The 26,232-nt window shown below is 37.5% G+C and overlaps 1 protein-coding gene across 4 annotated transcripts in view; it reads left to right on the plus strand.

The window, feature by feature from the left end:
- The window catches only part of LOC131036175 (protoporphyrinogen oxidase, mitochondrial), a 335,812-nt gene that overhangs the window by 237,742 nt on the left and 71,838 nt on the right, over positions 1-26,232 (plus strand). For all 4 annotated transcript variants that reach the window (XM_057967998.2, XM_057968001.2, XM_057967999.2 and 1 more), the window contains one exon: positions 22,465-22,505. In XM_057967998.2, coding sequence (XP_057823981.1) covers positions 22,465-22,505 — 41 coding nt within the window. The remainder of the gene's footprint in view (positions 1-22,464; positions 22,506-26,232) is intronic.

Here is a 26,232-nt window from a genome sequence, read left to right on the forward strand (position 1 = left end):
AAAAACTTTGATTTGAACAAGGAGGGAATATGTGTTTTTAGGAGAATTCGCTCTAGACCCTTTGAGAGGGTCAGGAGCGATATTCTTCCTAGGCTCAATTCATCTTCCATTCATCCTTTCTTTGCCTTGAATTTAACTTTATCAAACCTCCTTCTATCACCATCAAGTCAATTTGCTATCAAAACAAGGCTCTTTTAGTGCACTTAGGCGAAATTGAGAGTCCATCTAAGGATTTCGCTCTGGACCCTTTGAGAGGGTCAGGAGCTTAGATGAATTTCGCTCTGGACCATTTGAGAGGGTCAGGAGCGAATTTTACTTTTCTAGACTCAATTTACACTCAACTTGCCTTTGACTTGTCTTTTCACCCTTACCTTATCAAGATCAAGTCAATTCTCCTTCAAAAAACTATTGGGAATGAATTAGTTTAAAGGTTTGAGCAAAGTATAATGCTTTATGAAGAAATTCGCTTTGGACCCTTTGGAAGGGTCAGGAGCGAATTTTCTCTTCTAGGTTCAATTCACATCCCTTTTCATTTAGGTTTGTTTTAGACTTCATTTTTGAATCTTTCCCTTGCCATGCATGACCACCATTCAATATTTCTAGTGAAGAACTAGGTCATTTGGGGAATTTCGCTTTGGACCCTTTGAGAGGGTTAGGAGCTTAGATAAATTTCGCTCTAAACCCTTTGGAAGGGCCAGGAGTGAAAATTGCAATTATGCTCAAATCCTTCACATTTAGTGATCATGACCTACTCAAATGCATGCCTAAGGGTGCCTCTAAGTTCAATCAACCTCAATTAAATCTTTGGAACCTAAGCTTGATGCAAAGAAGGGAGATATAAGGAAATTCACTCTGGACCCTTTGGAAGGGTTAGGAGTGAAATTTGAGGAATTAGTGTAATATCCCTTGCTTATATAAGGTGTGAAGAAATTTTTTGGATTCAAGGAATATTGTCAAACAAGTCACATACAATCTGAAACTTTATCATAAACCAATTGCAAGCATCTAGGAAACATATAACAAGCTAACCATCTAGGAAAATAACTCAAATATGCATCAATTCTGAAGTTGACGTTTTGTCAAATGGTTGTCATACATGTTTCAGAAAATAGTTAAGTCTGAAGTACACACTGCTGTAACTAATTTTCTGATTTTAATTTCAGACTTCCTAATTTTAACAGTGACAATTATTTTGATGCAACAACAAGGGGTAACTGAAACTCTAATGGCTGCCCTAATTTTCTGAATACTAGTACCTCAGAAATTAATGGTTTCAACAATAATGGAAGCTAAGGAACCTGATTTAGAGATGTCGAACTGAAGAGGAGGCTGTCCCAATGAAGACAGAAATTTATTTGAATTTTCTGAGCCTTCTAGATACAAAATCGCCCCCCTTGCTAGAGGCTGCCCTATCCTTGAAGTTCCAGATGCAAAAATAAAATAAAGCCAGCAGACTTCGGCTCCAACAGTGTGATAAAAATGATTGTCTCGGCCACACAAATTCAATGCACCAATACCCACAAAATTCTGATACACTAACAAAGAGTGATGAATGAAAATATGGGAATCCCTAGGTCTGATCAACCTTCATGGCAGACCTGGAATAATCCTCAGAAACACCTTTAATCACCTCCAAAATACCTCCAAGTAAATCACCTATCTCCTCAATACAAATGCACATATACTGTAGTGGTACTGTTCACAACCACTGTAGTGACGACACTGTTCACTGCTGCAGACTTATAATAAATAAATAACATCTGAAATGCCCCCCTTCAAGTATGAAATGGTATCGTGGCCTTTTTCTAGGATGAGCGATCCATTCTATTAGTGAAATCGATGCACAAAGAGAGAGTTATGAGCAATATCGTGGCATCACTCTAACTGGTATGCAGTCTGAAAACTACCACAATCTGATGTAAAAACTCCTTATGCTCAATGTGGAAAACTGAGTATTTCCCACTCCCAAGAAGAAGCCAGGGTTTCATCCAGCCCTTCCTCAATCTGTTGAAGGTTTGCGTCCTCAGATATTCAACCAATGCCACGCATTAGTCATGTCATCATAACCAAATCAATCTCCAATCTGCTGATCCTCTAACATCCTTTTCTATTTATCCTTTTTCATCACCCTTCACGAGGTTCCTTCTAGAAGAGGGTAGGTACACTTTATTATTTAATATTATTTAAGTGACTTTTAATTGTTTTTAATTCTTATACTTAAGTCACTTTTTAATTAAATTAATTAAATATAAAGTTACTTTTAATAATTAATTTATTTTAATGACTTTATAAGAAATTAATTTAACCAATTCCTCCTTATATCACCTATTAGCCTAGCGGCTAAAATTGGGGACATTACAATTAGCCGTAAATATCATTCAAACATTCAACACTTCACCCTCATTCACATTGCTCTCACCTTAGGACATGCTACCAAATCACCTTAAGGAGGCGCCTAGTTCAAAATGTTGGATCACAAGCACATCTTGACAATTTCGCTTACGTACCTTTGGAAGGACAGGACCTAAAGAGGAATTTTGCTCTGGACCCTTTGGAAGGTTCAGGAGCGAAATTTGCTTCTTTGCACAAATTCTTCACTTTTCCTTATCACACTTGCTTGCAACTCACTTTCAAAGGCATGGATAGATCATTCTTCATTCAATTGAAGCCTGGAAGCAAGGGTTATAGCCCAAATTAGGACCAAAAGAGGCTCTTAGGAGAATTTGCTCTGGACCCTTCGGAAGGGTCAGGAGTGAAATTCTTCTTTAAGCTCAAATCCTTAACACTCTCAAATTTTTAAGTCCATTTCTCATAATTACATCCCTCCAAACTTGCCCTCGCTAGCCTTCGTCGTTCATGCCTACACTTCGATTATTTGCTTCATCACACCAACTCAGACTCCACAGAAGACAATACTCTGGCCTAACAACTCACAACCTTGACTCATCTAGACTTAAACCCCTCAAGGTTTCCTCTACAAAATATACATTCACCAACTTTCTAGGGCAAGATCTTGCTAAAAATTACATCAGGGTTTAAGGCAGAGAATAATGACTTTCCCAAGCTTAGGCTAGACTTGGCCCTAAAAGGAACCCTAGGCAAGCTCTACAAAGGAAACCCCAACTTACCTGACCTAGGCCATCACTAACTCACTCAAAACACCAAACAAGCAGAGAAAAGCTAAGCAAAGAGAAAGCAAAACCCAAAAATAGAGAGGGGGTCCCCATTTTGATGGGGCGATATGTGAAATGGTCACAACAAACGGGTATGCTCGACATCCTCTTGGGGCGGCGAAGCATTAAACATGGATGGACCAATTAGACCGGTGGACACAAGGGATGGTCAACAATACAAAGAAAGACCCATGTAATAATTAAGACATAACACATTATCAATAAGAAAATGGGTAGGTCGATCAACTAAGGCAAGTATATAAGAAGATAACATCAAAACAAACATTGATTCAACATATGGAAGGCATCTTTGAATATTAATTATCGATTAAGATCGGAAGAAGGCATTGCTGAAATGGGAAAAGGTATATAACGGGTTCCAATCAATAAGTAAGAATGATTATAAGTGGCCAACGTCAATAGCATAAGGAACATAACTAATGATCAATGATAATACAAGACAACATCGATAATATTAAGCATATTGATTAATGAATAATAAATCGATTAAGCGTCGAATGTTAATCATCCACTAACTGATATCCAAGCTAATGCAAACACACTTAACTAATGAATGTTAACGATTTATCATAATATCGATTAAGGAAGAATGATTAAAGAGGCATGATGTTAAGATAGATATTTTACCTTGTGATGAATAACAACGATTAAGCAAAGGAGACTGATTGGTAAAAAATGACTAACCAATCTGGAGTATGTATCCGACGATTAGAGATGGTAATAACAAAGAGTGTGATCTGAAAAGAACGGGTTGTTTAGTAATACAACGATTCTATTAACAAACCTGTTTATAGTCAATGAAAGGGAATGCTTGTAAACGACATGTCTTTTGCAAGTAGTATAAGAAGGCCCATAAACATTGTGGAGGGGCCATGGATGGGGGAAAAGAATAACAAGCTAGGAAGAATTAAGAAAGAAGTCGGGAGGATAAGATCTCACATGGCAGAAGTAACTCAGACGACTGCAACAATTGTAAGTTGCCTTTGGGCCTGTTGATGTGTTTTTTATGACATCGTCTAACACAGAATAAAGTTACCAACGGTCACCTTACTCTCTCTTGATCAAAGTGCGATTGCATGCTAAGATTGCAGAAAGTTCAAACAATCGACTCCAAGGTTTATTTATGCTACGGATGTGACTCAGTTGGCTGATGTGATTGTTGGTAATCCAAGGGGCCTTATGTTTGCATCGTTCTTTCACTTCTTTGCTATGGCTGGAACTCCATCATCGGATATAGCGATTTTGTGATGCTTCTACTTCGAAGGAACTAAAATGAACTGAAAATAAAGGGGAAAGGGTTTAGAAGGATCTAAATCTACTCCTAAGGGCAATGATATCAACAGTTAATGCTTTGGTGGACAAATTCCAAATAAACCAAGCTCTGCTTCACCAAGTTTAACTACAACTCTGCAGGAACCGGTGCAATCTTCTGAGGATGTTGAAGGATTTTCACTTTGAGAAAGTGCATTTGAATACCCAACATGGTGCAATCCAAACGACTATTCTCAATCAAACTTAGCACAAATTTGGGGCTCACACTAACTTTACACTACAACTTACAATCAGCAAGATGCAAAGAGTATGAACCATGGAAATTCATCGAACATCATCACATTTTCCATTGAAAATCAAAGAACTTTATCTAACAACTGAGAAAATAAAATTCTACTCTAAGTGAGGAAGGTGAAACCATGCGAGTTTTGAAAAATAATTTAAGTGGACACCATCAGAGAACAATGTTTCACTGTTATTATCTCAAAAACTTATTGCAACAATTTCATACAAGTCTCCCTCTTGTTACAAATGAGGGGGATAACCCCTTTATATAGGCCTCAAGCCATGATAACATGCAAACCCTAATTAGGGTTTCACCCTAGAGGATTCCCCACTCAAGATGCAACAAGGTGGGAATCAGCAATTAATAACCTATCATGCCCTTATACAATTAATTAAAAAGTACCCAAATTAGCATCCATTGCGCATTAAATGCACCACCTCTTTCAAATTCGCCCAACATGCGTTGAATATTCATCCATGCAAAAATCAGCCCATTATGTCATAAATGCTCCATCATTTCCACATGCGGCGTCTGCATGCAAAAGGAATCTGGCATAAATTCAACATGCAATGACCGGGTTGCCATTTGGTCAAATATTCCGGTAATGAATGCGCCACCCTACTGCCATGCGTTCAATAGATCCTTGCCATGCAAGTGGACCCCGTCGTCGTATATCCGCTCCTGCACATATGGAATTGTTGGAGGGAAAAAATTTGATTCATGAAGAATTTTCTTGAAGTCTCTTCAACTTTCCTTGCTTGAAGAAGGTTTTCCATCAATTTTCACCTTCTCCTATTTTTTAGGGATTTTCCACAAATTAGGGTTTCAGGTCCAGGAGGGAGAGAATTCTCTCACGAATCCAAATCTGCAAAAAATTTGAAATTCAGACGAGATTTAGTGTCTAAAAATGGAATTTTCTAAAAAAAATCTCAAGGGGATTTTTGCTTTTCATTCCTCCTTGACCCTTGGATTTTCACGCCTTAGACAAATTTTCAGTTTTTCAACATATGCGTGGAATTCACTCTTCATGGTGGAATTCGTTATTTCATCCTTGCCTTAGCCATTTCAATACCTTTCCTTGACCAGGGCGTTGATTCTTTCCTGTCATAGAATTTGGCTTTTTAAAATTTTCCATGCCTTGTGTGTTTTGGTGTCTTTGTTTCACTTTGGGCGCTATGCAGGGAAAGAATTCACTATTTCTTGTCGTCCTTTATTTGGCGCCCTTGTCAATTTCTTGGGCGCAATTTCCTTAAAGGTAAGGAATTCATCCTTTCTCCCTATTTTCCATCCTTACCTCTATTTAACGCTCCTCCTTGATCTAGGGCGCAATTCTTCACAAGGCAAGGAACTTCTTCATTTTGCAATCTTCCTTGGTCATCATGTTTTGGCGTCCCCCTGAAGAATAGGGCGCAAATTCCACCTAGGCATGGATTCTTGCATTTTTCAACTTTTCCAGGAGCACTTTATTTTAGCGCCCTATGACTTCCTTGGGCACTATTTCCTACTGCCATGGATTTTGGTATTTTCTTTGCTCTCCATGGATACCTCCCTTTGGTGCCCTCCTGAGGAATAGGTTGGAATTTTGACCAAGTGATGGAATTCAATGTTTTCAAGCTTTTCCAAGAGTACTTTACTTTGGCACCCTCACAAGACCTTGGGCTGAATTTTATCATTTTTTCAATCTTCCTTCACTACCTCCATTTGGCGCCCTACCCCATCAATGGGTGCCATTTCCACCTAGGCAAGGATTTCATAATTTTCTCCGTTATCCTTGGCAACCTAACTTTGGCGCCCTTCCTCACCTTTGGGTGCTATTTCTCAAGGAAGGAGGAATTTCTCCTTTTTCAATCTTTCCATGAACAGTTCATTTTAGCGCCCTCCTTTAGTCTAGGGTGGATTTTTGCATAGGTGGAGGAATTCACACTTTTTTTCATCCTTCCCTGACTACTCCACTTTGGTGCCTTCATCCTTGCCTGAGCGGATTTCATGCTTGTGGAGGAATTTGATGATTTCTACCGAGTCGGTCTCATTCTCTTCATCAGAACTTATATGAAATATAACATTTAAGTATAAGTGGCATTTCAATATGTCTTTTTCCTTTCTTATACTTTAAGTTATATTTCATATATATTGGCAGGATGTTTGAGAGTGGTTACAGATCTCTAGGAATTATAATGCAAATTCTAGGTTTTAGAAGATCTTTTAAATTTTCAAACAGTCAAATTTCAGGCCATTTCTGGATCAGGATGACATTTGTGGACTGATGTGAATTTCCAGACTTAGATGAGTTTTCAAGCTTTCCATTCTTGGACTGGTTACCATACTGTTGTGACGTATTCACACATCACCCCATTGCAAATGGGGACCCCTACTTTTTGGCTTTCTTGGGTTTGCTTTCTAGGTTTTTAGGGTTTGTTTGTTAGCCTTTGCATGCTGAGTGTTGCCAAAGGGATCACTAGGATGGCAGGCTCTGCTTGAGCCAGGGTGAATCCACGGGGCCCCAGAATTAGGGTTTCTTTGAGATTCTTCCTTAGGGCCTGGTTTTGCTCTTGTTGCTAATTGTGTCTTGCTCGATGAGTGAGTATCATCCTTGAAGGTCTGAGCTAGGTCATGTTGGTGAGTGATGAAGTCTGGAATGCCATCCTGATCGTCAAATGCCCTGAAATTTGGCTAAGTCTGGAATGTCTTCCTGATCTTGAAATTTGACTAGAATGCCATCCTGATCTTCAAATGCCCTGAAATTTGGCTAAGTCTGGAATGTCTTCCTGATCCTGAAATTTGACTAAGTCTGGAAAACTGAAGAATCCTCCAAAAACTAGATTTTGCATTATAACTCCTGGAGGTCCGAAACCACTCTCAAACATCCTGACAATATATATGGAATATAACTTAAAGTTCCTTATGTCTTTCTTCTTTCTTATACTTAAATGTTATATTCCATACATGAATCCTGACGGAGAGACCAAAATGTCAAATTTCGCTCCTGACCCTTCCAAAGGGTCTAAAGAAAATTTCGCTCTTGACCCTTCCAAAGGGTCCAGAGCGAAATTCTCCATAAGACATTCTACATTGCCCAAAGTCATGAACTAGCTCATTCCCAGGCATTTGTGAAGGCAAAACACTTATTTGGAGTGAAGAAATGTGAAAATGAAGTCAAGATTTGAGCCCAAGGATGATTTTTGCTCCTGACCCTTCCAAAGGGTCCAGAGCGAAAATCCTTATAAACCTCATTTTCTCCATTGTTTAGACCAGCATTCTAGTTTTGAAGTGATGGAATGTGAAAATGTGAAGGATTTTGGCCTAGAACATGATTTTCGCTCCTAACCCTTCCAAAGGGTCCAAAGCGAAAATCCTTGTAAACCTCATTTTCTTCCTTGGTTTGGTTAACTTTTGGTGTTCTTGCCTTGAAAGGTGGTTGGACGCGTGAAAAATGAAGATTTTTTGCCTAAAGGATGAATTTCGCTCTTGACCCTTCCAAAGGGTCCAGAGCGAAATTCTTTATTAACCTTATTTTTTACCTTGTTTGGGCTTAAAACCTTGTTCCTAGATCTTGGAGGTGAATTGGAGTTGAAAGAATGAAGGAATATGTTAAAAACAAGAATTTCGCTTCTGACCCTTCCAAAGGGTCCAGAGCGAAATTCATTTTTTCTCCACTTTGCTCTTTGATATGACCAGGTTTGTTGACTTCTGGGGCATGATGGGAAGGTTTTGATGCACATTTGTCTTTGAGAGGAGATTTGAGGTGATGATATGATAGAAATTAGCCCGGAGGAGGAAATTCGCTCCTGACCCTTCCAAAGGGTCTAGAGCGAAATCCTCATTTGACCCCCCTTATTTTGCCTAAGGCATTGAAAGGCGAAGTTTTCAAGCTAATTTGGTGGTAAGGGAACTTGATTGTGGTAAGAAGATATTGGTTAAATCAAGTTTGAAGTGAGTTGAGGAGTAAAGAGGTGTGAAATCAACCCAAAACTTGAATTTCGCTACTAACCCTTCCAAAGGGTCCAGAGCGAAATTCTTAGAAGACACCCACTTCTTCCTTGACTAGACCAAGATCTTAGTTTTTAAGGCATATTGAGAAGGTTTTGACATGTTCTTGCCTTAGGAAGTGAATGGAAGCATCAAAATGTGAAGATTTTGTCCAAGATCAAGAATTTCGCTCCTGACCCTTCCAAAGGGTCCAGGGCGAAATTCTTGCAATCACCTATTTTTCCCTTAGAGGAGGTCAAGTTCTTGGTCTTTATGGCATGGATGGAAGTGAGATAACATGTCTTTTCCTTTTGAGGTGGTTTGGAGTTGGAGAAATGAAGAATCAAGCCTAGAACATGATTTTCGCTCCTGACCCTTCCAAAGGGTCCAGAGCGAAAATCTCCATGGACCTCATTTTCTTCCTTGTTTGGCCAAGTTCTTAGTGTCCAAGGCATGTTGGAGGGTAGATTGGTATGTTCTTGCCTTGAGAGGTAGTTGGACGCATTGAAAGATGAAGATTTTGCCTAGAACAAGAATTTCGCTCCTGACCCTTCCAAAGGGTCCAGAGCGAAATTTCACAAAACCACTCTTTTCCCTAAATTTTATTTCAAGTCTAGGGTGGTTCAAGGTGAATTAGGATTGGAAGTGTCCTTAGGTGTGACTTTGACTTGCTAGTGATTATCAAATTTGAAGGAATTGAGCCAAATCATGAATTTCATTCCTAACCCTTCCAAAGGGTCTAGAGCGAAATTCTTCAAACCACCCTTTTCCTCCTTGAGTGAAGCTAAAACTTTGATACCTATGGCATGGTTGAAGGTGGAGTGAGGTATTCTTGCCTTGTAGGGTGAATTGAGGTAAAGGAAGTGTAAGATCAAGCCTAAAACTTGAATTTCGCTCTTGACCCTTCCAAAGGGTCCAGAGCGAAATTCTCAAAATGTCATTTTTCCTTCAAGTTTTTGTTAGGCAAGGACAGTGATCAAAGTGAATTGGACTCAAAGATGGCCATAGGCATGTGTTTGAATAGGTTATGAGTCCAAGAGGTAAGGATTTTGAGCTAAAGAATGAATTTCGCTCCCGACCCTTCCAAAGGGGCTAGAGCGAAATTCTCAATTTCACCTAGTTTGCCCATGATGAAGGTCAAGTTGTGGATTCCTAGCCTTTGGTGAGGAGAAGAATAGCGTATGCTTGCCTTGGAAGGCATTTTGGAGTAGAGACATGATGGAATTTGTCCTAAAATGCAAATTTCGCTCCTGACCCTTCCAAAGGGTCCAAGGCGAAATCCTTTGAAATTCCTATTTTTTCACCTTGTTTGAGCGAGGCAAAGGGCAAGTTGTGAGATTATGATGAAATGAGGTCTAAATTGGCCAGGAATGCAAATTTCGCTCCTGACCCTTCCAAAGGGTCCAGGGCGAAATTCTTATAGGGCCTGTCCCTGGGGAAAATCTTGAGCGAAATTCCATTTTGATGTCTTCTCATTAATGATTTAAGGTGGAAAATGCTATGTTGAAATGAATATGTCATATGTGTCCTTAATCATCTTTTGGTTTGTTTTGCAGATGAAAGAAGACCAGGACAGGACAAAGACGACCTCTTCTAGTCCATCATCATCAAGGACGTTCCACAGGCAAAAGGGAAGACTCAATGTGTTCAAGGAACCACAAGATGACAAAGAAAGGCGATGCCAACATTTCAAGGAAAGGTACACCATCCATCCAGCGCATCAAAGACAAAGGAGGTCAAAGCAAGGGTCCATTGAAGAAGCAGATAGTTTCAGAAGAGTTAATTAAAGTTAGCTTCTCAACATCATCAAATGGAACATCAACCAAGTTACAAGTGTCAGACAAGGTGGCATCCGAGTCATCACTCCTCCAGTCAGATTGGTCCACCTTAGCATGACCAGATTCAATGTACCTAATTTACCGGAGGCGGCACAAACTTCGGTGTACCTACCCTTGCTTCCTATTGGTCCTCACTCCAGGAATGTGATTTTCTAATTGGCTAAGGAAGTTTGTTGTAACAAACCCTAATTAGGGTTTCTATCTTGTAATCCTAGCCTTTGATTCTAAGTCAATCAGAGCTGTCTGTTTGTAAATGGCTCCCTATATAAAGCCTTGGCTCCTCATTTGTAAAGGTTAATAGTTGGTTAATAGAAAATAGCTAATAGTGAATAGTTAGAGAGTAGGAAATAGTTAGAGTAGAATAGAAAGAGAAGGCAAAGATTGTTGCCAAGATGTTGTTGTAAAGGACTTGTGAACTTCATTGAAGAAATGGTGAATTCTATGGGTCGATTCAACAATTTGCATGGTCTCTATACTTCTCAAATTTGATTTCATGTTATTAGATGAGTGGAAGAAATGTGTATGATCGATGGTGAAATTTGTATATCCATACTACTAGCAGTTTGTTGGTTGCAAACCTACCTTGTGTAGTCAACTGGAATCATTCAGCTTAAGCTTAACTTCAATTGTCGCTCCTTCATTGATATGCATCAGCCTGATGGTGTCCATGCTTGTAGCAGTGATTTGAACATCATAAAGCTTTCCTCAGAAGATCGCACTAACCTTGTGGAGATGGTCCTGGGATGTCAAAGCAAGACTTAGTTAGAATTTCATCAAAGGTCATTTCATTGCTCTTACATTCTTAGTATTAGAAATAGATCCTGTTTCAACCCTCCTTTTTCCTTTTTTTTTCAAAATCTAGGACCAGTAAAATCTAACGTTCCAGCAATATTCACATCGTACCGCAAAGATCTTATCCACATGTAGAGAACCTACATACAAGAACTTTGGAGTTGCCTCGATTGATCCTTCAGCGAGATCTTCACCAGTCAAGAACTTTGTTCAAGAGAGGATAAGGTACCTTTAGGTATTTTATTCTGTGTTTGCATGTGTACAAAAGACACATCAACACATACTTAGCCAAATTTTGATCACACTTGTCTGCCTTCTGACTTTTCCAGATTTAGAAATGATCTTCAGGAACATTCAATCTTCAATGTCTTTAGGGATGTTCAGTTTTCAGTGTTTTCCTGTGAAGAACCTCCCAAAAATAGATTTTCCCAAATAGTAAGTGTTTCAAAATGTTAGGGTTTGGACAAAATAGGTCAAAAAAGTACTTACTAAAAATAGAAACTTATTAAAAATAGAAATTACTAAAAATAGTAAGTTTGATTTTTGGTAAAATGAAGACATTCTGGGACTCAGTGAAATCCCTAAAAAATAGGAACTTTCTAAAAATAGAAAGTTGCTCCGTTTTGGCTCAAATTTTACTGGGAGGTTCCTTGAAGGGTCCTGATTCCAGTTTGAAGTTCAGTTTTTTAAAAACCCTAAAGAAACCCCTAAAATCTAGGACTAAATGCAAAAACCCTAAAATTGATGAAACAAGCCCTAGACTTCACCAAATTTATTCGAACGAAGAGCAGACTTAATCAATTTGACCCCACTCACTTGCAAGCTTAGAGAGACTTACAAGACTGCTACAAAAAGACCCAAAAACAAAAGCCGAAAGACCAAGAGGGCCTAAAAAGTAGGGGGTCCCCATTTGCAATGGGGCGATGTGTGACAACGTCACAACGGGGCCATAAGTAAGACCCCAGGTATGATCCGATACACTACTAATGTTCTGTAACAAACAGTACAACTCAGCAAGAATTAGAATAAATTTAATTTTGTCACAACAACCTATGGGTTCGGTATTGTTACCATTCACTTGCCAACTATGATCTTGGTTCTATTGTTAGTCTGAATATTGTTCACTTGTTATTTATGATGATACAAAATGACATGATTACTGTTCTATTCTGAAAGCACTAGACAGTATGAATCACATTCATTTGTCATTTAAGATAGAACTAAATAATCTGATCATATTCTGAACACAGGGAACAATAAACCAAGGCTATAAGAATATAAATAGAGATTAGTTATAATCCACCAAAATATTAATCATAAAGTAATTAATTTCTGTATTTTCAATCTCATGTTATTTAAATGAATAAAATGTCAGCAAATAACATATTCACAGTACATATATATATCAATGCTAAATGGAGTGATTATCTTTAGTACATTAGATAGGCAAATGTGAATCTCTTACTGAGTAGAAGGGGGAGGTGCAGGTAAGAGGGTATAAGTTGCCATCTAAGTAGTATACCTTGGGTGGATGCCAAAGTTCTACCACCAAGGCCAAGAGGGTCAAAGTACTGCTCTTGGGCTTAGAATGGACAAATTGAGGACCTGTTGTGACGTTTTCACGCATCGCCCCATTGCAAATGGGGACCCATGTTTTTTTGCTCGTTTTGCTCGTTTTCGCTTTGCTTTTTCTAGGGTTTTGTTAGTTTGTTAGTTGTCTGGATTTAGGGTCAAGCCTTAGGGTTCTAATTACCGTCTTTTCGGACCAAAATCCAGTCAGTTTTGAGAGCTTTTTTGAATTTCCTTTTCTAGAATGCAAATTTTGAATGAAATGAATTCGCCAGAATGGTCTAATTTTCAATTGGAATGTTGATGCAGAGCTTAAATTTGTCTAAGTGTTGAAGATGAAATGTGAATTTTTGTCCAATTGAATATTTTTGACCAAATTTTGACTTCTTTGAATTTTGATCCTAGGCATTTCAAATGATTTGTTTTCGCCTTGTGAAGTGATAAAATGTGTAAAATCATGATATTTTGGCCTGTAGGAGCAAAATCGCTCCTGTCCCTCAGTGAAGGACGGGAGCTCGTTTTCAAATATCTTACTATTCCTGCAGAGTCAAGATGAATTACGAATTGGAAGTGATGGAGAAAGGCGAGATCTTTCCATTGAATATAAATTGAAGATTTTCATGAACACAGAAATGCCTCCAGGGGAAAAATCGCTCCTGTCCCTCAGTGAAGGACCGGAGCTACAAATCCAATTTTGCTTTGTCCTTGCAGGATTTTAACGTCTTGACGATGTGAAAAGGTCCAAAGAGGTATATTTTATCAAATGAATATAACTTGAAGTGCTGTCGGGGAGATCAACAGGGTAGCAGGTCCGGCTTGAGTAAGGTCCTGATCCTGAAATTTGGCTAAGTCTGGAATGCCCTGATCCTGAAATTTGACTAAGTCTGGAAATTGAAAAAACCTCCAAAAACTAGATTTTGCAATATAACTCCTGGAGGTCTGAAACCACTCTCAAACATCCTGAAAGTATATATGGAATATAACTTAAAGTATAAGTGTTCTTATACTTAAATGTTATATTCCATTAAAATTGTCCTGATCGAGAGTGCGAAAAGTCAAATTTCGCTCGTGTCCTTCTCCAAGGGTCCAGAGCGAAAAGCGCTCCTGTCCCTCTCCAAGGGACCAAGGCGAATCGCTCGTGTCCCTCACCAAGGGACCAGAGCGAAAATGCTTAGTTGAGCCATTCCTGACCTTGTTTGGACGAATCGAGACATCAAAGGCATGGTGAAGGACGAAATGAGCATGATAGAACATCCAGACTTGATCAAAAACAATGAAATGATGAAGTTTTGCCTAGAGGGTCAAATTCGCTCCTGTCCCTCACCAAGGGACCAGAGCGAAATTCTTCATAAGGTACGATCTGGGCAAAGATCAAGCAAATTTTATGTTCGAAGGAATGAAAGGAGGCATTGCGAATCCGTTGAATATAATTTTCGAAGATGACAAAGTGAGATGGAGCCTACAAGAGCAAGATCGCTCCCGTCCCTCTCCAAGGGACCAGGGCGATATGATAAGTATGATGCTGTTCCTCCAAGTTCAGGACCTTCCAAGACAATGAACAAGGAGGCAAAGGACGTTTCAAGGCATTTTCAATCGAACGCAAGCATCAAGGTCGTCACATTGAAGGGATTTGCACTCTAAGACCCAGGATCGCTCCTGTCCCTCAGGAAGGGACCAGAGCGATATTTCCATTAAGGCATCGATTTCAAAAGACAAGCAAGTGTTAAGCTACCAAGAGGATCGAAAGGACGTCATTACACGCATTGAAGATAATTGCAAGTTGATAAAAACAAGAACAAGCTCACAATGTTGAACTTCGCTCCTGTCCCTCAGGAAGGGACCAGAGCGATATTGAGTGTATTGATCAATTCATGCAAAATTACGTTGAGTCAAAGTTTTTTCAAGGTCACACGAGGTTCAAGACATCTTTTTTAAAGTGATATTCAAGGGTTTTTAACGTCCAAATGTTATTAATCAAGCTAAGGAGTCTATATCGCTCCTGTCCTTTGGACAAGGACCAAGGCGATTATTGCAAAAACACTCATACTCCTTCAAAGGCAAGTCAAGGCGAGGATGGACGAGGTAAAAAGACATTATTTCGAAGACGATAAACGATGAACCATGGTCAAATGTTACCAACTTGAGCTCAAAACGGAGAAAAGACATGGATCGCTCCTGTCCCTTTCCAAGGGACAAGGGCGATGATCCTTATAACATCCAAACACCTCATGAAAGCAAGTGGGACGTGCGTGGAATGGACAAGCAATGATATTATTCGCCTTACAATGGAAGTTCGAAGGTCAAAGATACAAGATGAACGTGAAGACATGGAGATCGCTCCTGTCCCTCTCCAAGGGACAAGGGCGATGTTAGGCAAAACACATGATATTCTTTGAAAATCACGTTAAGACAAAGACGCACAAGGTTTTAAATGGCATTTGGAAGATGATACAAGGAAAGGATCGTATCAAAATGGAGAATTTCAAGCGAAAACCTTAGGATCGCTCCTGTCCCTCTCCAAGGGACCAGGGCGATAATGGTCATGAGATGCACTTGTTCGCACAAGAAAGAAATTCAAGCTTGAAGGACCCAACAAACATCGCAAAATCAACGTGGAGATGAGGACCTTGGACGTAAAAATTGCAAGAGTCATGACAAAGTTGATGGATCGCTCCTGTCCCTCAGTCAGGGACCAGGGCGATGAGGTACGTATCTTCCCACTTTTTCATTTTTGGGCGCTAAACAAACATTTTTGAATTTATTTAAATGCTAAAATTCGATAAGTTTTGAAAATTCAATTAAATGGCATTTAAATATTGCGCTTGATATTAATTAAATTATTTTGCCTTGTAAAAAATCGAATTTGTTAATTTAAATGACAAAGGCATTTAATTAATTATTTATTAATTAATAGAAAATCAAAAGGAGCGCTTGGTATTTTATTGGTTTATAAAAGTCGGCCTTGTTATTTATTAAAAAATCGTTTAATTTGCTTTATTTTCACAAAGTCGGCCTTAAGGTAAGTATGAGGTGAGCGCTATAAAGGGAGGGTGAGAATCTTCATTTTCACATCACCATTTTATCATTCAAATGCGATCAAAGGGAGAAGTGCGAGTGTGTTTGAAGGAGCGAATTTTATTTCAAAGCAAGGTGGTGCGAACTTGAAGTTTCCATTTGAGCGAAGTTGCCTAGGACGTCAAAGACATATCAAAGATGGCAAAATTGCTAACTTGAAGAGGAAATCACGTCCAAGACTTGAAGGGTGGCGAAGTTGATAAGAGGAACGTTCTTTTGAAGATCACATCAAGACTATCGAATTTCAAATTTTGCCTAGGCGAATTCCTTTATTTTGCATTTTAGAGTTAAGCACTCAAAGAGGTATGGCGATATGGATTTATTGTTTTGATTTTGAACGTTGATCGTCATTGCCTTAATTTTGAAATTTTGTTTTCCCTTAGCTCAATCGTTTTTTTAGGAAATAATAACTCAAGGATTTATTATTAAGTTTCCTAAAAAATTGCTCTCTAATTTATGTTATGTATTGCAAAATCATGGTACTAATTTTGAAATGTTGTGTAGGCCTCAAATGGAGATCTCATCAATGAAAATCAAGCCGGATCAAGGACGGTCTTCGCCAGAACGATCAAGCCAGGACATGGGCGACCCCTTTCAATCCAGCGTTCCAAGGCGAGGTACATCGTCATCCTGCACATCAAGGACAAAAGGAGTTAGGACAAGAGTTAATTAAAGATAGCCTCTCAACGACATCAAATTGAATATCTAGCAAGCTACAAGTGTCAGATGAGGTGGCATCCCAGTCATCACTCCTCCAGTCAGTGTGGTCCACCTCAGCATGTCCAGATTCAATGTACTTAACTCATGGAAGGTGGCACAAACTCCGATGTACCTACCCCGGCTATCCATTGGTCGATTTTTCTAGAAGGGACATGTGTCCAAGCAATACAATTTTATCATTGGTCAAGCATTAAATGTTATGTAATGGTTGTAACAAACCCTAATTAGGGTTTTCATTGTAAAATCTTGGCCATTGATCTTGAATTGATCTAAGCCATCAAATTGTATTGTGGGCACTATATAAGCCCAGGCATTTCATTTTGTAAAGGTTAATTTTAGATGATTAGAGAGAGTTGTAAATAGTTGGAAAAGTTAGAATATAGTTGATAGAATAGTAATTAGAGTAGAATAGGAGGACAAGGCAAGAAATTGTTGCCATTGATTGTAAACAAACTCCATTTTCATTGAAGTAATGGTGAAATATGTCGTTTTCTTGCAATTTGCATGGTTTCTTGTTGAAGTCTTCAATCTTAGATGGTAGATAATTAGATGAATGGAGGAAATGTGCTTGATTGATGGTGAAATTCGTATATCCATACTACTAGCAGTTTGTTGATTGCAGACTTGCCTTGCGTAGTCAACTGGAATCGTTCAGCCTAAGCTCAATTTCAATTTGTCGCCTCTTCATTGCTATGCATCAACTTGGATGGTATCTATGCCTGCGGTGATGATTTGAACATCATAAAGCTTCCCATAGAAGATTGCACTAGTCTTGTGTAGATGTTCCATTGATGTCAAAACAAGACCTAGTTAGAGTTTCATCAAAAATCAAGTCATTGCTCCTACATTCTTAGTATTAGGATTAGATCCTCTCTTCGCCCTTCCTTTTTCATTTTTTCAAATCCAAGTTAGTCAGAGCCTGTGTTCCAGCAAAGCAGATCGGAAGTTCATGTAAGTCCCCTTGTGATTCCAGCAAATCACATCATACCACTGGAGCTTATCCACATGTAGAGACCTTACCAAAAGGAACCTTGAAGTCATCCTAACTGATCCTTCATGCGAATCTTCAGCAGTTAGCGACTTTATTCAAGAGAGGATAAGATACCCTTAGGTATTTTATTCTGTGTATGATGGTGTACAAAATACACGTCAACAGGACCCCACTACAATTTTCATGCCTTTCCTACCATGACAATCTATTCACTACAAAGGTTGAGGCATGGAGAGGGAAGTAAGACAAGTATCTACTTAGTATACCTTGTGTGGGGTCAAAGTCCTGCCCTTGGGCTTAGTATAGGTTAACTTGGTCAATCCTATCATGTCCCACCTTTAGGCTCACACTATGCTTGAAAGTAAATAGATTGTAAGAGATATGTTTAATAATTCTAACAAGAGCATTATATATATATATATGCAATGTGCTTTCCAAGTGGTGGTTGCAGGATTTATATTTAAAGCATAATGAAGAAATCAATGTCTGTAAGTCTTTCTCTTACCCTAATTTAATGTAATTTTGAATCTAGGGTTTCATTTAGAAGTAAACTTAGAAGGGGACATTACAATCAAAGAATAAAGCATCAAGAGTATGAAGAAGATTGTACTGTCTTAATTTATTCCCAAGTTGATTCAGATGCAGGATGGTAGGGCAGTATGCAGTAGTCAATATCCACACAATGTTTCATAATAGATGATCCTTGTATGCAGCGATTTCATACCAAGTGATGAAAATAGCATGCAATGATCAATCAGTAATAAGCAGTAATTGGCATTGGCAGTGATAACAAACTAAACAGTGATTACTAGAGAAGTTTGTTTTGATAAAAGCATCGGTTGTACTATGGAGAGCAGCATACTAGTTAGCAATTATATGTCATTAAAACAATGATCCGTTTAAGAAAGAACAGTGATTAGCAAAAGAGTAGCAAAGGAGTGATTAATAAATTAATACCTTGAGGAGATGCGACTTTATTATAAGCTGAAGATATGTTATTAATCGCATAAGAGGTGCAATTTCATTAAGTAAATAATGATTAATGCTAAGTATGTGTGATTCATTAGGAAGATGTGATTTGCCTTTGGGCTGCAACCTCTTCATTAATGTGACTTCTAGATTTATTTAAGGGACATCCACCACTCCTCCAAGTGAATATTGATTTGTAAACCTTTATCTCTTTGTATCCTTTATTGGATCCTCTTGTAGAGCGTCAGCCTCTTGGCATATTTGAAGGCATTATTCACAGACAGCACCATTGTTACAAGTGCAAATTGACAATATCAGGAATAGCATCATTATCATTGTTGCAAGAATACATATTCGTAGCTGAAATAGCAACATATAGCTACAAGCGATATCATCATATATACATTGCATATATTTAAGGATTGAAATCAGAAATAGCAATTCGTCACTATAGGTGATTGGAATGCAATATAGCATACTCTTCATTGCCAAATCAGAGAAGGCTAATATCATATTAAACATGAAGATCATCCTTGCATAATTGTTATCAATTATATCAGATACAGCAATGATCAATATACAATATATATATTTTGTTCTTTGAATAATATTATCATTATCTATATATATCTGATCAATTGCATAATCTAAACATTTATAAGTGGTATCATAGATCATAATCCATAGTGTTAATTGAGATTTTCAAGGAAAGAAGTCTCTTGCAATTGATTCTTATAAGGTTTGGGGAAAGAAATCTCTTGCAATGAAAGTCGCATTGACATGGAAATGGATAGCCATTTTTTGAGACCCCCAATATGGATACGGCTAGATACGATATTCATAAAAAACACATACACATATATTTAACACAATTTTCTGAGTTATTAGAGGAGATTTTTGTTACCTCGAAAACAATACAAACACAGAATTGCTACATAAATAATTATAAGTTGATTTAACAATTTACAATATGCAAACATAGTAGAGTTGCATTGGAAGATAACCCAAAAAAATGGGTCGCTGAAATAGAAAAACATTTCATTTGTCTTTCTCATCTGGTGTTGGTTTTGTTTATATCAGTTTTTTTTTTAAATTTCATGAAAATTTTTAAAATTAAATTTAGGAATATTTACATCAATTTAAAAAAAAAATCAAATCACATAGTATTTGGCACGGTTGGAAAATCATTTTTTTCTAGGCATGCGTGGCTATAGTATTGGACATGTATCCAGGCCGTATTGGATATGGGGATACGCACGCCCAATGAGGGACAAAGGAGTATCCGACTACTCTACTTGCAATTGATCTTTGCAAATTAATTGTTCCCTAATTCATAAAAGATAACATAAGGGGACATTACAAGTTGTATCTGAGCATTGCATTTTGTGGTTATATTGCATTGTTCCTAAAACAGGACATTACAGGCTACCCCCGTCTTTCGGTGATTCCAATGGGAAAGTGCTTAAAGCTTTATACTCCATTGAGTATAGGTTGCGCTATCTTTCATGTTGAAAATGGAAATGGAATTCTAACAAACTAATGGTGCTTATAGAATTGAAGAAGAATGAGTTTTCTAAAAACGATGAGAAATTTTATAACGCAGCTGCCAATGAAAAGGTCAGAGCTCAACTAATTGAAGTTGTACATATGATTAAGGCATCTAGGCTAAATTATAGATTCGGGTATGGGTATGGATACGGATACAGGTATGGATTCGTGGGTACGGCAATTTTTTTTTCCTTGGGTATGGGTACGGGTACGGGTATGGGTACGTCCGTACATACATACATACATATATATATGTATGTATGTATGTTCAAACATTATAGACTATATCATTGTATAACTACAAGAAGAGTGATACTCATAAATCCATAATTGCCAATAAATATCAAAAAATAGAATATTTTGATATCTCATTCATAATTTGCAAAAAAAAAAATGCTCAAGTTTCAAAATGTCATTACACAATGAAAATTCAAATTATAATTGATTTTAATATTCATGTTCTTCATCAGAAGATTCAAAGTCAATATCAACATTTGGTTCAATTTCATTTGAACCACAATCAATTGGATTGCCACTAACACTAGTTGTGTCAAGTGTAGAAGCTGCTTTAATTTCATTTTTCAAACATTTGACAGAATGCCAAATCATTAACAACACAAGAAAAGTGATTTCACAAAACATAAGCAAGCAGCTGCTATGTATGCATAATGTAAATCAACTGAAATCAATCTCGATATTGCTGATAAAAAGTTTGCTAACCCTGTGTTCATATGTATAGCTCGCAAAAGCAATTGAATTGATATTTAATTGCTTGCCTGCTGGCATAATCTGATAAAAAACGCTGTCACAAAGTTGTGGGAGTGAAACTGAGGTTTTAGTTTATGAAACTATGCTTGGGTACGACCCTTGGTACTTCCTGGATGCCTGGGTTCTCTGTGGGTTCTTTACAGAAGGACCCATAGAGAACCCAAGTACCCAGGAAGAATCCAAGACGTTCCTAGGAAGAACCCGAACAGTACCAGTACCAGGACCCGAGCTAAACTAGAAGAATCCGGTAACTTAGCATCTAGGGAATAGGAATTTTTGGCTATCCACCACTTGAAACAATGGATAGAAGAAGTTTATAAATTACGTACAACTCTTCCAACCATTCCACTCCATCTTCTTCCATTTCTGGTGTTACATCACCAAGGATATATCCTTCCTCTACCCTAAGTAGTGTTATGCACTTTTGTTTCCTTCTTGTCTAGAAGACAAATTTTCTTTTTGGGGGGCTGATGTTGATAGTATATTTTGTATTAATTATATTTTGGTTATCGCTAACAATTATCATAATACCTTGTCAATTTGTGCTAGCTACAAGAAATATATTTTAGTAGTAGTCAACAATTGTAGTTACTTGGCACCTTCAAGGAGTTTGTATTAGGAATTGTGTACTCAATGAAACGGACTGCATTTTGGAATTGTTCCCTTATTCCAGATTTTATGTAAACAGCATCTATGAATAAATGAAGAATTTGTGATATCATTTGTAACTATATTGAATCACTCTACGTCTGTCATTTAAATCATTTATGTGTATGTAATCAGTTTATTTTGCAATAGATAGTTGTTATATATCTAGCAATAAACACTCTCCAATGTGCCATTCACACTAAATATTTTGCAATATCGATGACCTTCCCTAGGAAAATATTAGCCAATCCCAAAATATAAAATATTTTAATATGCAAGGTATACAACACCTTCCCAGCAGTCAAGTACAACTTCTGAAAGATTAAGAGGTGACAAATACAATAGCACCATTTGAAATGATTATTGCTGTGTGGGAAATATCTATTTTAATCTAAAACAGGTACTATGAGTGGGGATTAAAGGAATTCAATAGAAACTGATTATTAATCATACAGTAAGCATTAATTTTATTGGAATCTAAAAAGTTGAAGTATATTTTCAAATTGTGTTGGCTTAACTCATCTCATATTGTGCATAATCCATGATTTCTTTTTGTTAGGCATGTTTATTTTGTTGCATGTGTTGCAAAAATCATAAAATGTATAGTACTACAAAGGCATAGCCAACAATACCAAATGCAACATAAATTTTTAAAATAGTTACATTGATGCCTTTAATAGAGTAATAAGATTGTTTAAACTGACACCTTAGTTATGTTTTAGGACTTATTAATTTATGCAATCAATTTTCTTGTGTTATTATTGTGTTAAATCGCATACTTCTACAGTTTTCACTTAATATTTAATGTGGGGTCTGCTTGTCAAACAGATGCAGCATGCTTTCCCAGAAATGTGGGATTTGGAAGAAAGGTTGGTGATATTGAAGATTTGGATTATCAAACCCCAGTTTGGTGGTTGTTTCAAATTCTATAATTTAAATGCAGAGTCAAAATTTATTTTGACAGTGATCTATATAGTTCAATACTGAAAATAGCCAAGATACAGTTCGGTTGATATTTTCTCTTTAAATCTGATGAAATACTATTGATTTAGAAGAATAGGTAAATTTGAGCTATTCAACCATCTATTTTAGTTGTAGTTCGTTACAAGTAATTTTTAGTCTCCTTTTGTCATTACTGTTGGTTATCAATGTCTCTCTTTGTCCTCAAACTGAATGCTTTTAGTTTGAGCTTTTCTGATTCCCATATTATTTACATAAAAGAAATTGCATTTTAAAACAGAGAGTTTCTGAATAATATTATGGATTGTGGAAGCATGAAGTCTCTAAATTGTTATATTTTGATTTGGCTTGTTTTTAGAAAACCACTTTACTTGCATGATGAAAATGGAAATGGAAAAAATTCAAATTATGTAAGGAAGATGGTCATGGTTGGCATAAGATAATACTTTAGGATTGAATATTATTACCGACACAAAAGTAACTTAACTATTATGGCATAGGAACACCATAAGAGAAAATAAAGATCTTCAATAAATATTATAATCACAAACATCACATGCAAAATTCACTATGTTCCACCAAGTTATCGGGTTGGGGGGGGCACGTTTTGGGGATGGATTTTCTTTAGGCCTTTTTTAGCAATGGCAAGGGACAACAAAGCGGGCGGCTATATAAAAAATACGAAAAATATAGGGAAATTCCAAATATTTATATGTTAACAGTGATAACAATGATAAGGCATTCATCAATATGGCATGTACATCATAGAATCCTTAAAGCACAGCAATAGAGTTCACATGAGAGTTAAAGAAATTAATAATTGATTTCTTCCACAATTCATTGTCAATGTGCATATGATATAAAATTAGAAAATAGTAATATTGCATACACCAATATGTCTAAAGGCTACAAGTTTACACTACAAATGTCAAAATAAACAATCACAAATGCCAAAAACATAGTAATAGAAAGTATGAGGCTGCCTCTAATTGGCATCTCCCAACATTGCATCTAAATCAAAGTGTGACTCTAAGTCATTGCCGCTATGGGTATGAGGAGCTAGCTCATCTAATGGAACTCCAACCAATCCCTCTTGTGTCTCCTCCTCATTAGTTTGGGTGGCATCCTCTGGATCAACATCCCACCATAAAGATGGAGTTTGTCAATACTTTGAAGTCTGACAAGCCTGGAGTCACAAAGCACTATCCACGACAACCAACTTCTTTGCACGTTTAGAAGTCAACCTATTCCATTTTATAGAGTGAATAAAGTTGTATGTGGATTAATCCCTCTTTGCAGTAGAGGAACTAGCAATTTGTGAATGAAAGCCAATAGTGAGCATCCTCAATTTCGATGCATCTTTGCCATGCCATTTCCACCATCTAATCAGATCCTTTTGAGCTAATGTAGCTCTATCTATCTTTGCCTCTAGTTTGCCAAATGTTGGACCACAAAAATTTAGTAAAGGCAAGCTATTGTGTGTGAAGTAAACTCAACTCTTGAATTGATTACATCTTTTGAAGGGCCTTCATTAATCCTTCTTTCACCTCTTCATCATCACAAAGAGGCAACCTACTAGATTTTAGTGCATACCATGTGGGATTGAGAGCAAAGGCTACCATATGAAGCAGAGTGTTCATAGTGTTCCACCACCGCATCATAATAGGCTTAATGTTTTGCTCATATAATCCCTAATTAGGATCCCTATTACAAATTGATTGCTTCATTTTTCCAAGCATGTTGTCAAATGTCTCATAAATCTTGCCAAGACTAGGAGATTTCGTATCAACATATTTAATGACATCCACAATTGGTTAAATGAGGGACTGTTGACATGTATTTTGTACACAATCATACACAGAATAAAATACCCAAGGGTACCTTATCCTCTCTTGAATAAAGCCTCTGATTGCTGAAGATGTCGCAAAAAGGATCAATCAGGGTGACTCCAATGTTCTTTGATGTAGGGTCTCTACGTGTGGATAAGCACCAGTGGTCGTTGTGAATGCTGTTTCATCAAGGGGCCTTACGTTTTCCGAGCTGCAGGAACGAGATTTCCTAAAACTAACAAGTTTCTCAAAAAGATCAAAAGGTAGGGTTTGCAAGGGATGAATTCTAATCTAATCCTAAGAATGACTCAATGTAGGCTAGGCTTGGTGAGATTCTACCAATTTCAATATTGCCAAGACATAACAACTCAACTGAAATTGATGCGATCTTCTAAGGTAACAAATGATTTTTCAATTCATCAAGGATCATAGACACTACCACGAAGGTACATATCCAAAGCTCAATGACGACTGAAGGTTTAAGTAATTCAAGTCTCTCCAGTTGACCACACAAGGCGTTCCTACAATCAGTAAGAAGCTAGTGGTTTGGAACGTGAATCCCACCAAAGATCAAGCCCAACACTTAGTCCCTCAAACCTAAATACTTCTTCGACTGAGAATGATTCAAGAAAGTAAACAACCATGAAAATAGCCACAAGAATTGCAATAAAACACCATAACTTCAATATTTTATTGATCTCAAAGCCAAAATAGACAACATTTGTTTGAAATTCTTTCTTCAAAGCTCAATCTTGCTACAAAATATCTTTCTTCTCTCTAAAAGCTCTAATCTTCTAACTATTTCTTATTGCTAATTTCTATTACAAAATGAAAATGAGTGAGGGCATATATAGCATCCTCAATTACAATGAACGGCCCAGATCAAAAGAAGATCAACGGCTGAGATTCTGACACCTAAACCCTAATTAGGGTTTATTACAAAAAGTCCCTTTTTTATTGAACAATATTAAATGCATAGCCAAATATTTAATTTGGCACAAAAATCTAGGAAACATAGACCAATGATAATTAAGGTGCCACATCATCTATAACAACCTCTCTTCTAGAACCTTGTTCCCTTTCCAATGCTCCTTCTTAGCATATGCAATGAATCTGGACACGATTCCTTCAATCTCAGCAATAGGAATCTCGGGAAGATTCCTCATTCGTTCCTCCAAGTGGATAACCTGATCAAAGGCCTTGAGAAGAGCTGCGTCCCATTCAGGTTCGAGTTCTTTGGTTTTCTCAATCAAAAGCATAGTAGCAAACATTTGATCCCTTTGCTCATCTGTGATAACATTCTCATCTTTGCAAAAGATGACCTTGACCCTTTTTTCCAACTCCTGAAGATCCACATCTGTCTCAACTTCGATCCTTCTGCCAAGAATAGTACATAACACCCCAAACACCTTATCCTGAATTGGATGGATGACCTCCTCCACTTGATTGCATTTGGTGCTGGTGTCCTCGAAAAGAACTTCCTTCATCTGGAGTAAAGTTGACCACTGGAGTAAATTATGAGCTCCTCCATCCATTATCTTTTCTTGCGCTAAGATCTTCCTTGGTGTTTGCCTGATTACTTGAAGAATAGGAATGATAACATCCTTAGTATGAGCAAAAGCGGCTACTGTTATCATTAGGTTGTGGATAATCTCAAGGACCTGGATAGCTCAATGGATTGTCTGCATCATTCTTGTTGCAAACTCAACGGCAACTGTATGGGATTTGTCAATCCAAGAGCTCATAAGCTGGACTAAGCTCTTAACTCTCTCTACCTCACCAACTGATTCAAGGGGAAGTGCTTGCA

This window comes from Cryptomeria japonica, chromosome 4 (assembly GCF_030272615.1).
Source record: "Cryptomeria japonica chromosome 4, Sugi_1.0, whole genome shotgun sequence".
NCBI lineage: Eukaryota > Viridiplantae > Streptophyta > Pinopsida > Cupressales > Cupressaceae > Cryptomeria > Cryptomeria japonica.